General features: G+C 40.9%; 1 protein-coding gene across 3 annotated transcripts in view; it reads right to left on the bottom strand.

The window, feature by feature from the left end:
• LOC121287344 (tight junction protein ZO-3-like) overlaps positions 1–13,493 on the bottom strand; it is an 85,088-nt gene continuing 71,595 nt past the window's right edge. For all 3 annotated transcript variants that reach the window (XM_041205130.1, XM_041205129.1, XM_041205128.1), the window contains exons 15-21: positions 12,520–12,615; positions 10,715–10,794; positions 9,678–9,888; positions 7,152–7,252; positions 5,762–6,019; positions 3,431–3,471; positions 1–678 (exon numbers count right to left, since the gene is read on the bottom strand). In XM_041205130.1, the coding sequence (XP_041061064.1) occupies positions 567–678; positions 3,431–3,471; positions 5,762–6,019; positions 7,152–7,252; positions 9,678–9,888; positions 10,715–10,794; positions 12,520–12,615 (899 nt within the window). In that variant the 3' untranslated portion in view covers positions 1–566. The remainder of the gene's footprint in view (positions 679–3,430; positions 3,472–5,761; positions 6,020–7,151; positions 7,253–9,677; positions 9,889–10,714; positions 10,795–12,519; positions 12,616–13,493) is intronic.

The following is a 13,493-nucleotide window of genomic DNA, read 5'->3' as shown; positions in this document are numbered from 1 at the left end:
TAGAGTTCATTTGGTTTTAATAAAAAACGTATATGAAAAGACTTACAAAGATGGCTCTATAATAAGCACAAGGATCGGAGAATCCCAGGTTCAACAGTTGGTTTGGGAAATCAACAGAGTGCAAGTGGCATTCACACAAACAGGAATCTTCCAATAGGAGCTACTGAATAACCATCAACACAGTAACCCTGGCTGCTTTCCCCTGGACTTGGGAGACTATAAACCAATTGTAGCCCAAAAACCATCTCAACGATCAGTTAACTCCACACTGACCAGATATTGAATGTGGAACCGTCCAGGCATGTACCATTCTGAATGATATATGATATATTAATCCATCAAGTGTTTTGGGAGGTGAGCTATCATACATGCCAAAGCACTTACCTCTTCCCTAATTATTGAGAGGTGGAAATAGTTTATGACTAAGGTGTAACAATGCTATGTTAGTGTTTAAAAATCATTTATGAAGGAGTTAAAAACAATTTGGTTACTGTTTGAGAGCAGCAAAACTGTCCTTTGTTTAAACACTGTTCCATTGCAGGAGTGGCTTTTTGATGGGGCTTCACTTACAGCTCGGTGGCTGGCCCATTCCACTCATCATCATCATCATCATCTTCATCTGAACTGTAGATTAAATCTCGCCTGGACTTGATTGCATTGAGATCCTGTTCATTTAGCCTTTAAAAGGGATCAATAAAGAGATATCATCGCTTATCTAAATTCATAAGGTGCACATACCATATTATCAAATCCAGTGAATTGTTTTGAAGTGTGGTGACTGTTGTGTAGGTAAACTCAAAGCAGCCAGTTTGCACAGAGCAAAGTCCAACAAACAAAAATTAGAAACAAACTGTCCTGTTTTTCTTTTCGCCAACAGTCACACTTATGGAGCTTTTGGCCAGTTTTTGGCACAGAAAGGAATTGGAAAACAAATTTCTTTTCATGCTGGGTTTTTAAAAGCAATGTGTATTTTTACAAGTTTAAAAAAAATAAACACCTAGATAAAAGATGGTTAATATGCTAAATGGAAGCTGCTGCTCCCAGAGACTAAACAATAAGCAATTAATTAAATTGGCTATTCAACACCTATTATGTTGAAAAGCTCTGTCGATGTGTGAAGGGTACATGTTCCTTGACACAGAGTAAGAGAATTTTAAGAACAGAACATAGAAAACCAGGGAGACAGCCAGGCCCTTTAAGGACAGGAAGCTGCATTGGTGGGTAAAGAAGGGTACAGCAGAAAGAGTGATTCTGTTCTGGGCTGTAGGACAGGACACTGAAGGATTATTCAGTGTAAATTAAGTAAGATGACCCAATGAGTTTGGTGTATTCTTGCCCGTTCCATGTTTTGTATTATTATGTGAGTTAATTGAAATGAACAACCCTGATCATATCTGTTGCTCCTGCATGTTTCATCAAGCTTCATCTCATCCAGTCTTAGCTCAGTCTACTTTCAGAGATATTGGATGGTTAATCTGGCCTGGATCACAAGGGGATCCTACCAGTATATTCCTATCATCCAATCATACAAATAGGTGAGACAACTCCCATTAAAGGAAGGTACTCAGATTCCTTAAAAGATTGGCTGAAGCTATTGAACCCAAGAAAGTGTCTATGGCAGAACTGGATTCATAACAGTAGCCAAATTGGTGAATGAACCTTTGGTGGTTGGCTGAGAGCAAATAACCTCCTTGCCCCTTTTCAAATGGTGCCATGGAATCTACATGCAGGAGCTCATATGAAATCGGAGCAGAAGTAGGCCATTCGGCCCCTCGAGTCTGCTTCGCCATTCAATAAGATCATAACTGATCTGTTTGTGTTTCGAGTTCTACATTCCCATCTACCCCCGATATCTTTGATTCCCTTGCCTAACAAGAATCTATCTACGTCGGCCTTAAAAATATTCTGTGACCCCTTTTCCACTGCCTTCTGAGGCAGAGTGCTCCAAAGTTGCACAACCCTCAGAGAAAAATTCTCCTAATTTCTGTCCTATAAGGGCGACCTCCAACTTTAAAACAGTGCCCCCTAATTCCGAACTCACTCATATCCACCTTGTCAAGACCATTCAGGATCTTATATACTTCAATCAAGTCACCCCTCACTCTTCTAAACTCCAGTGGAAAGAAACCCAGCCTGTCCAACCTATCCTCATAAGACAGCCCACTCATTCCAGGTATCAATCTGGTAAACCTCCTCTGAACTGCCTCTAACACATTTACATCCTTAAATAAGGAGACCAAAACTGCACACACTATTCGAGATGCAGACTCACCAATGCCCTGGATAACTGAAGCATAACATCCTTACTTGTATGTTCAATTTCTCTTGTAATAAAGGATAGCATTCCATTAGCCTTCTTAATTACTTTGCTGTACCTGCATACTAACTTTTTGTGACTCATGTACGAGAACACCTAGATCCCTTTGCACCTTGGAATTCTGCAGTCATTCTCCATTTAAGTAAAACTCTGCTTTTTTATTCTTCCTGCCAAAGTGAACAACTCCACATTTTCCCACATTACACTCCATCTGCCAGATTTTTTCTACATCCGTCTGCAAATTCCTTATGTCTTCTTCACAACATTTCTTTCTAACATCTCACCTGAAGGAGATGGCATCTCTGCTGATGCAGTTTTGTCCTGATGTTAGTCTGGAATATGTAAACATGCAGGGGGTTGAGATGCAACATCTTCTGATTCGGATACAAAGGTGATCCCAGTTAACTAACCCAAGCTGATACCTGTAGTCACTGCACAGCATAGTTCTTCCAGCTCCCACCCCCAATAACTGTCTCCAATTTCCTTCTCATCAAAGGCAATAAGCATTGCTGTGGGCATATTGGGGGTCAGAAGGGAGTTACCCTCCAGTTCCTTACCAGTGCTTCATTGTTGAACTTGGGAGTTACACGCAGCAAACTCCAACTCCGACCAATGGGTGACAACCAGGTTGTTGGGGGTGGTGGAATATGGGCCTGTCTATGCGCCATTGTCAGCTTCTTTAAATGCCTTGTAAATGTTGTCAACTTGTGGACTAGGCAATCTTCAGCAGCTTTGCCCATGGGCAGGGTGGAGTCTGGAGCTCAGCTGTAATGTTCAACTCCTAAGACTGTGTTGACTTTCTCCAAAACTAACAACCCGCCGACAAATCATGGACATGTCAGAATGAGCGCTCATAATCAACAAGAAATCATCCAAGTCAAAGTTTCACATTCCAAGGATTTCATTAGCTGTCATCTACAGAAAATCCCAAATATTCCTCTCTTTTTTCTTTTTATTTGAATTCCTCCCATTTCGTTTAGAGAATTATGTTTTCACACTGGCTTAACAGAGGATTTTGGTTTTGTGGAGCAAAACCATGCAGACTGTTGGAATCTGTGCATAGAAAGTTCCTGTAATAAAGTGGCTTGGGAGAGAGTCCCTGTAAAGACTCACCTTGTGAATTGAGGACCCCTTTGCTGACCCTGAGGCTGGGCCTGTGGAACAAACAAATAGACAACTGAAATGGAACAACTGCACTAAATCCAGCAACTTCAGATAGGTTTACATTGAATGTTTCTAAGTTGTTTGAGTTGTAGTGAAGCGAAATCCCTATGCCAAATTCCTACATTCATTATTAAAACTAGGCTCCTGGTGAGGGTCTTCTATTACTTTTTTTAAAAGAAAAATTTAGGACCGTTAGGTCAAGAACGATGGCTGGTGGAATGCAGAGCAATGCATTGCCCTAATTTTGCACCTGCTAGGGTACTCAATTTTAGTTCCCAATCCCTTTGCTGCTCAGGTCTCATTTTTTTAATTACTACAAATTGCTAATGCTACCCTGACTGTAAGGCAGAATCCTGGTGCCACAGTTTGGGAAGTTGTTTTCACTGGTCCTAGATGGAGACTGTCCAGATTTATATTAATAGATCCAGGGAGGATTATTATGATCCTTGTGCTAATATTTGCAGTTTGTTGGACAAAAAAATGAAGTTGAAGCTATTCATATTGAACATCTCAGACAAAAATAATGATCACATTGAGCTACTACATTAAGCCTCTCCAATTATTGTATTAAGAGTGTAATATATAGGACCAAGAGAAGGTCATTTGGCCCATCAGGCCTCTTCACCGTTCAATAAGATCATAGCTGATCTGACTGTTGTCCTAACTCAACTTTCCTGCATGCCAACATAACCCTTGACTCCCGTGTCGATTAAGAATCTGCCTAACTCAACATTGAGTGCATTCAATGACCCTGCCTCCACTGCTCCCTGTGGAAGAGAATTCCAAAGACTAACAACCCTCCAAGAGAAGAAATTCGTCCTCATCTCTGCCTAGAATAAATAGGAGACCCCTTATTTTTAAACTGTGCCCCCTAGTTCCAGATTACTCCAAAAAGGGAAACATCCTCTCAGCAATTACCCTGTCAAGCCCCCTCAGAATCTTTTATGTTTTAATAAGATCACCTCTCATTCTTCTAAGTTCCAATGGCTATAGGCCCAACCTGCTCAAACATTTCTTCATAAGACATCTCCTTGATCCCAAGAATCAGCCCAGTAAGCCTTCTCTGAACTGCTTTCAATACAAGTATATCCCTACCTAAGTAGGGAGACCAAAACTGTACACAGTACTCCAAGTGTGGCCTCACCAATGCCTCGTACAGCTGTGGCAAGATTTCCCTACTTTTATACTCCATCCCCCTAGCAATAAAGGCCAACATTCCATTTGCCTTCCTAATTATATGCTATGCCTGCACGCTAACTTTTTGTGATACATGTATAAGGACAACCAGATCCCTCTGTACTGCAGCATTCTGCAGCCACTTTCCATTTAATAATATTCTGCTATTCTATTCTTCCTGCCAAAGTGGACATCTCACATTTTCTAAAATTATACCCCATCTGCCAAATTCTGTCCACTCACTTATCTATATCCCTTTGCAGACACTTCATATGTCCTCCTCATAACTTGCTTTTACTTATCTTTGTATTGTCAGCAAATTTGGCTACAGTCTGTCCCTGCATCCAAGTCATTCATATAGATATTAAATAGTTGAGGCCGAAGTACTGATCCCTGTGGCATTCCACTAGTTATAGTTTGCCAACCTGAAAATTACCCATTCATCCTGACCCGCTGTTTCCTGTTAGTTTGCTAACCCTCTATCCATGCTGACATATCACCCCCAACACCATGAGCTCTTACCTTGTGTAGTAACCTTTTTTGGCACCTTTTGAATGCCTTTTGGAAATCCCAATACACTAGACCTACTGGTTCCCCTTTATCCACCTGCTTGTTACATCCTCAAAGAATCTAATAAATTTGTCAAACACGATTTCCCTTTCACAAAATCATGTTGACTTCTGTCTGATGGTATTACAATTTTCTAAATATCCTGATACTACCTATTTGATAATGGATTCTAGTATTTTCCTGAAGACATATGTTAGACTAACTGGCCTACAGTTGCCTGCTTTCTGTCCCCCTCCTTTCTTGAATAATGGTGTTACATTTCCAATCTGTTGGGACTTTTCTCTAGTGATCCTGGTTGTTTTAATTTCATCCTTCCCTTTTGCCTCTTGATTTTAAGGTCTCTGAAGTGGCCCCACCACCTTCTCAAGGCATCCATGGATGGGCAATAAAATGTAGTTTTGTCAAAAACAAAAAATAAAGTTATGTGAATGCATAACACTTTTCTTTAGTGCTTTAACAGGAGAGTTTTGAGAGGGGTCCATTTGACCCAAGATTCCCTTTTGTGATTTTTAAATCATTGATCACTTCAAATACCTGTGAGTAGGTCGTTGGTGTTGCATGGGCTGTTGCTATAGAGATTTGGGATGCTTCAGTCCTGATTGGTTCAGAAGACCTAGTGATTGCAGGCTCATCTAGCCTTTCATCCAGTTCATTATCTGTGTAAGCTCCACCTTCTGCGTCTGTGTCCTCATAATCACTGTTTGCTCTGCTCTCATCACAGCTCAGGTAATCCATGCTCATGCTGGTTGATCGGTTCAACAGTTCCAGGCCTTCAGTTCCTGTTTCTTCAGTCTGAAACATAAAGTACAGAGTAAGAAAGGTTGCTTGGTACTTTAATCCTACTCCTTAGAGTGTCAGCCATGGCTTAATTGGTAGTGCACTCGTCTGAGTACAAAAATCTTGGCTGATACTCCAGTGCAGTACCAAGGGAGTGCTGCACTGTTGAAGGAGCTGTCTTTCAGATGAGGTGTTAAACTGAGGCCCCATCTGCCTGATCACATGGATGTAAAATAACCTGTGGCACTATTTTGAAGCAGAGCAGGGAGTTATCTCAGTGTTCTGGCCAATATTTATCCTTCAATCAAAATCACACACACACACACACAAAAACAAATTATCTGGTCATTAATGCATTGCTGTTTGTGGGAGCTTGCTGTGCACAAATTGGCTGCTGTGTTTCCCACATTGCAACAGTGACCATAATTCAAAAAGTACTTCATTGTCTATAAAGTGCTTTGAGATATCCAGTGGTTGTGAAAAGTGCTATATAAATGTAAGTCTTTCTGTGTTTTTCTTCCTACTCCACTTATTTAACTATTTCTACAGTCCAAATACTATTTACCCTATCACAGGCTCTACCCCATTCATTTAATCTCCTGAGGATAAGGTCTAATTAAATATTCATAGATTCCAACAGCAATAAACCAAAACTGCAGAATAATTTTTCATCCTCATATCTCCATTATTCATCAACATACTGCTGCTCTGACAAGCAACATTTAATTACTACCCCAACGCCCCATCAACATGCCCTCCGTGACCATTCTAAGACATTACAGACTTTGTGTCAGAAAAAAAGTTAGGAGTGCTCCTAAGGTCCAAAGAGTGATACAATAAAGTTTCTTTGATCAACTTGCTACAAAATCATTTGAAAAAGATTCTCCATAAAGTACTTCCATTGTTGCAATGCCATTTGAGGGAGGAATCTTGTTCAGGACACCCAGTGATCAACTAACTCAGGACAGAACCTCAGACCTCCCTGGTGTTTTGGCTCAGTACAGCTTCAAGTGGTCTAGTTACTAACTGACTGATCGAGGAAGCTAAAGATCAACCATCTTAAACTACTTTCTCTACATGGATGACATTTGGAGTTTTTTTCTATGGAGTAAAATGATTGGAAGTTTCAAAGAGAGAAAATAAACACCTTTTCTTCAGGAAACCACACAGGCTGAGTCTGCTGCTCTTTGATTGTTGCTTTCAAAGCTTCAAACCATGCACTAGAACCAGAATTCAGATTTATTGTACCTGTGGATAAAATCCATAAAATTAAAAATTGCACTTATTCAAAAAGCTACTCAACACACAACGGTTCTATCTGGACTTATATTTGAACAAGCGTGGGAACAAACTGGGAATTTTCACAAATGTAGAATGGCACAAGAGAGGCCATTTTGTGAGGTTCCATTGGTGGACAGTGATTTCTAAGTGCCAGAGTTGTGGCTGTAACACTACAGCCTAGCGTCTCACCCACACTCATTGCAAGTGAGGATGTCAACAGAAATTCACAAAATGATCCTTTATGTTTGAATTGAGAAACACAGTGTGATGCCTATACTGCAGGACCCAACCAAGACTGAAAAGAGAACCTTGAAAAACCAAGTAGCAATGATTAGTTTCTGCCTAGTAATTGTAGGAATAAAGGAAGACTGTTCTTGTATTTTCAGTTTTTTAGTGCAGTTCCCTTCTGGAGAGAATTTAACAGATTGGAATCTGGCAACTGGAAGTACTGGCCTCATTGCTACTATTCACTTGGGCCCTCATACAGAGCTGCCAGCAATGCTGGGACCATGTGCAAAACCACAGGATAAAGAAGGTCCTTCTTTCCATTTTATCTCCTCCCTCCAGAAAAACAACTGCCATCACAGCATCCAGCTGCTTCTTAAATGGGTGATCTGGCCTCGACACCAATCAGGACACCAACCTCTTCCAGTTGTTGATCACCCTTCTCGACATCAGTTCAAAAACTGCTCCTCCCAGTCTTCATTTCCTGCATGGCCTGGCATTCAGTTAGGTGTCTTTTTACACCTATATAAAGTACTCCATGAGAGCTGTCTTCGAGGCTGCAGAGCCCCAGTTTAACTATTCATTCTTCATAGCTGATCCCTCTAACATTGTCTCTGGGGCTTCCATGACTCCTGATTGGAAGGGGCTGCAGACCAAGAAATGTAGCTCCCTGAAATATATGTCAACAACAGTGTTGGAATTCGTTCCTTCCTTTCTCGAGTCAGAGACCAAGAACGGACTGAGATGCTTTAACTCTTCAATCCGCAACTAATCAGACTACAACAGGGCTCAATGCTGGCCCCAATCCTGTTCAACATGTATACAAATGACCTGCCAACAACCACATCCAGCAAATTCATCTACGCTGATGACATATGTTGTGCCACCCCAGCTCCATTCTTCTGCATTCTGGACCAGATGCTTAATGCAGACATTACAAAGTTGACGGACCACTGCAGCACATGGTGTCTCACGTTAAATCCCTCTAAAACCATATCCAGTGTATTCCACCTCCACAATGCCAGTGCCTAAAAAGAATTGCATATCCACCTGGATGGCCAGAGACTAAAGCATGATCCCAATCCAACATACTTGGGAGTGACTCTAGGTTGGACTTTGAAGAAATGTTCCAGGAAAATTTGAAGAAAAGAGCATAAAGGGTGAAAACCAGAAACGACCTACTAAGCAAACTTGCTGCTGTTACAACACTCCCGTCCTCAGCACTCGCCCTGTCATAATCCACAGCAGAGAACTGTGCATATGTCTGGCAAAGGTCATCACACACACACCTTGCTGACACTCAGTTGAATGCAACAATGTGCATCATAACAGGAGCTCTCTGCTCAACACCCCTCTCCTGGTTTCCTGTCTGTGCAAACATCACTCCTCCACACATCCGTCGACTTACGAAAACCCACAAGCTGGTTGAAACCATCCATGCTGCACCTCATTTACCACTCCATGATGATCTGTTCAACCCACCTCCTGCCTGCCCTCCATCTCAGTGCCCCATATGGAGTACCCTTTCTGAGCAATGTCTACCAGCAGACATCCTATGGATCAGGGAATGGGAAGCATGGAAGTCATTAACAAGCTCCTTGTGACAAACCCCATCTGTCGAATGGCAGACTTTGAATTACAATGGAGAACATGGTCCTTGCTAACAGATTCAGGACAGGCCAGGGCCCCTGTACAGCCAACCCCCACTACTAGGGCCTCAGTACAAAGCTCTTATGCACTTGTGGAGAGACACAAACAATGCTGCACAGCACCCCCTCTACAGGCTAGATGGCGGACTAATCGCATTAAACTCAGCAAAATGAGGAAGCTATTGCTTGGCTTTGGGGATTTGCATTTGCTAAATTATGGTAATATAGTAATAATAATATTGGAATAAATCAATTGTCAAGATATTATTCCTATTAACCGTGCAGTGGTAAGTTCAATCACCACATTATGTGAAACATGGAAGTTAAGCTCCAAATCAAATGTAACCAGCTAGTTAACTTTTGATGTATCAAATAGATTTGAGCTATTTTTATTGAAAACATTCCAGGTATTTAAAAGCTGAGGCAACAAAATGTAATCATAAATCAATCAGTGTTAGGAGGAAGTTGAAAAATGATTGCACCAAAGTATCTTGTGTACTTGAAGTTGAAGAGTTTACCTGTGAAGAGGTGAGACCAGTATTTCCTCAGCTTTACAGCCTGGTTGTAGAGACTCTTGGAGCTTTTCCTTGACTGAGGGTAGAGGTGCTGCCGCATGGCTTTTACTTCCTGTTTGTTCTCTGGATTGAAGAACACCACAATCGGATACCACTTGACGTAATTTAACCGCTCAATGGCTGAAGGTGTGATATCAAGTAGTCCATGTTTGTTCTGAAAATTAAATTGAAATTACATTTCTCACACTGGGTCACTTAACAGAATTCAGCTCTTTGCTAGATTGGCCTGTTTAAATAATAATTACTTTTCTGCCCCTCTTCTTTCCTCAAGGTGCTGACTCTTGCTGGATTGCACTTCCACGTGCTTTGGTTACCCATCAGTACCTTGCCAAAATGGCTGTACTGTAAGTGTGAGCTTAAATAATGAGCATGAGAAAGCTATTCGACTTTAGGGAGTATCATAGCCAAGAATATCCCTGCTGAGTTTGTCCCACCATTCAATAAGATAATGGCTGATCTATCTTTGCACTCAATCCATCCACCTTGGTTCTGTATCCTTTAATACCCTTGCCTAACAAAAATCTATTAATTTCAATTTTTAAATTTCAATTTCCCCCCGTCTCGACAGTTTCATGGGCAGAGAGTTCCAGATTTCCATTACCCTTTGCATGAAAAACTGCTTTCTGACAAGACGCCTGGTTCTAATTTTAAGGTTAGGCCCCCTTGTTATGGAGTCCTCCATGAGGGGCAGTATTTTCTCTCAATCTATGCTCATTGATGTCCACATTTGCGAATACTGAATTGGCTGCGGTGTGGATTCTGCTCCTTTTCTAACCTCGGAGCATTGAGGCCAATTGTAATATCCCACCTGCTACCTGGATGGGGATTAACTAGCTAAGGCCAGAAATCAAACCTGAGGTTTTACTGGTCTGTATTGCTGTGGTTGTCTATTAACCTAATGAGCTATTGATTTGGTTGCTGATTAAGAAACTCGAATAAATGATGATTAACTGTTACACAGTCAGCAGAGTTCACCTCACCTTTTGAGCAATAAGACGTACAGTTTCAAGTTTGATGACAGATGATGATCCCACTTCTTCAGAATTCCTCTGTACAGTTTCTAGAATGGACACATTGTAGGATTAGTGAGAGTTCAGTACATCCATCTTGATCACAATGCAACAATGAATGCCAATGGATTACCAGGTCATTTATCTCAAATGTTGTTGTAGGATTTTGTTGTGTGCAAAATATGATTGAAAGTGGTTTGGGTGTAATCAATACATTAAACTTTGGCATGGTACAAAGTTCATGGAACATTAGATTCTCTTGGGAAGGAGCCATGTTTTTTTGGCAAACTAAAGCACATTCTTCATTCACAAACTGTAGATGTTCACACTAAGGAATATCTGCATGTATAGTTATGTACAGGACAATAGTTTTCTGCAAAAAGATTTAGCGGGGCTGGAGGAATGGGACTAATAGTGGCATATGGCGTTTAATCTAGACAAGTGCAATGTGATCCATGTAGGCAGGTTGAACACAAAATATGCTTACCATTTGGAGGGAACAATACTGAAATTAGTCAAGGGAAAAAGGATTAAAAAAGATAATCGATCTGAAATGTTAACTCTGTTTCTCTCGTCACAGGTAATGCCAGGCCTGCTGAGTCTTTCCAGCATTTTGCCTTTTTATTTCAGGTTTCCAGCATCTGCAGTATTAGAAAAGGATCTAGATATTATTGTTCACAGATCACTCTAGGTTCATGACCAATGCAGAGAAGCCATGACCAAAGCAGGCAGGGTATTGGGGCTGTATTCATAGAACCATTTTATATATGTCAAAGCACACCATTATCTCTTTGTGCAGGTCATTGGTTAGACCATAGCTAGAGCAATGTGTTTAATTTTGTTTCCCTCCCATGGTGGGTGATAAAGAAGCTTTGGTAAAGGTTCAAAGGGAAGCATGTGAATAATTCGCATCTTAAAAACCTAAATTGCTCTGATAGGCTTAAAGATCAGTGTCGACTTAGAGGTGACCTGATAAAAGTGTATAAAATAATGAAAGGGCTGCATTGTGTACCCACAAAATAGATTATTTCAGTTTGACAGACTGGGGAGGAGCAGAGATTGTGTATTCAAACTATGTAAGGGTGAGAATAGGGTAGATGTTGGATGATTCTTCCTTTCCCAGACAGCAGTGGACCTTTGGAATAAGGATACATGGATACAGAAGAAAGCTGACTTGTGTTGTAGTAGAGATGAGATCTTATATAAGATACACAATTTACCAGCTACCATAAGCATGGCTAGTGTGATGTTCTGGATTTATTTTGATCGTCTGAGGGGTTTGGAGAAGAATTTTCCAGATTGTGTTTTCCTTTGTGGCCCTGGAGATTTTTGCCTCTGTTTTTTTCCCTCTTCCAGGTGATTAGATGGTTACAGGTGAGAGGAAGCATCTCATCATTCTCCTGCAGGCGTCAGGAATTTGAAGCAGGGTTAATGGACCTGCTCATCCTTTCCTACCTGCCATTTTCTATGTTTTAAGAGAGAATGAATTAAATGAAAATGAATGAATTTTCTATGAATTAAGAGAGAGCAGGTCTCTTTTGGGTAGGGAATGCCTTTTGGTTGCAACCCTGATCCTTATTTTATTTCCAAACAGCCAACACTTGCTTCTAATTTCATGTGTCTCAGAATAATGAAAGGCTGAATGAACTGAAAGGCACAAATGCAAGAATGCACCTGTTGCACTGAGCTGAAGACCTAAAACCAATCAATCCAATACTGACCAAAAGTACCTCTATTTCCAGGTAACTGAAAGTCACAGCGAGATGAATACTCACGGGCAAGCTCAAACTGGTCAGGCAGGTCGCGGGCCAGTCTCTGGGTGGCAATATCCGAAATTGGTCCCAGAATCACAACAGGCCTTTTATAACTGGCTATAATAAAGACATTAAATTATTAAAGCAAAATCAATCCATTCCAGATTAATAAATTAATACATATTTTGTTTAGTAGACATAATATCCATTAGAAATGGGAGTTCACCTCAGGCAGTTTTGCTTCCACCAAGCCAGGGGCAAACTAGGGCCTTCTTAGTAGTAAATTCTCTGTCCTTCAGTTGAAAGGTTAAACTGAAGTCCTAGTGGCTCAGGTGGATGTTTAAGATCTCATAGTGCTATTCAAATAAGGGCAGAGAATGCTCCAAGCCCTGGCCAATTTTCCACCCTCATTCAACATCACCAAAAAACAAATTAACTGGTCATTCACCTCATGGTTGTTTGTACAAAATGGAGGTGATATTTATCTAGAATAAGACCAGGAACTGCAGTGATGTAATTCATGATGTCCAAAGTGCAGTGGAACACTTCAGAAATGTAATCAGAAGTAAGGAACTTGCATTTTGCAGTTATTTCCACACTTCAGGATATCCCAAAGTACTTCGCAACCCAATTGAATACTTTTAAAATTGCACTTATGTAATGCAGGAAAACATGGCAGCCAATTTATGCACAGCAAGGTCCTGCTAACAGCAGTAGGAGAAATCTGTGTTAGTGATGTTGGTGGAGTTGGCCAGGACACCTGGAGAAGTCCTTTTGTCTTCTTTGAATAGTGCCAGAGGATCTTTTGCATCTACCTGAGTGCAGGTGGGATCTGTTAAACCATTCAAAGAAATCATCTCTGACTCGATCATTACTGTACAGTACAGTGTCAGCTTAGAGTTTGAGTACAAATCACTGGAATGGGGCTTCAATGTACAATCTTCTGACTGACAGTTGCAATTATTGCCATTGATGCAAGACTGATAAAGTGCTGG

This window comes from Carcharodon carcharias, chromosome 14, assembly GCF_017639515.1.
Source record: "Carcharodon carcharias isolate sCarCar2 chromosome 14, sCarCar2.pri, whole genome shotgun sequence".
NCBI lineage: Eukaryota > Metazoa > Chordata > Chondrichthyes > Lamniformes > Lamnidae > Carcharodon > Carcharodon carcharias.
The sequence above is the reverse complement of the archived record's forward strand: the minus strand, read 5'-3'. Positions and strand labels throughout refer to the sequence as shown.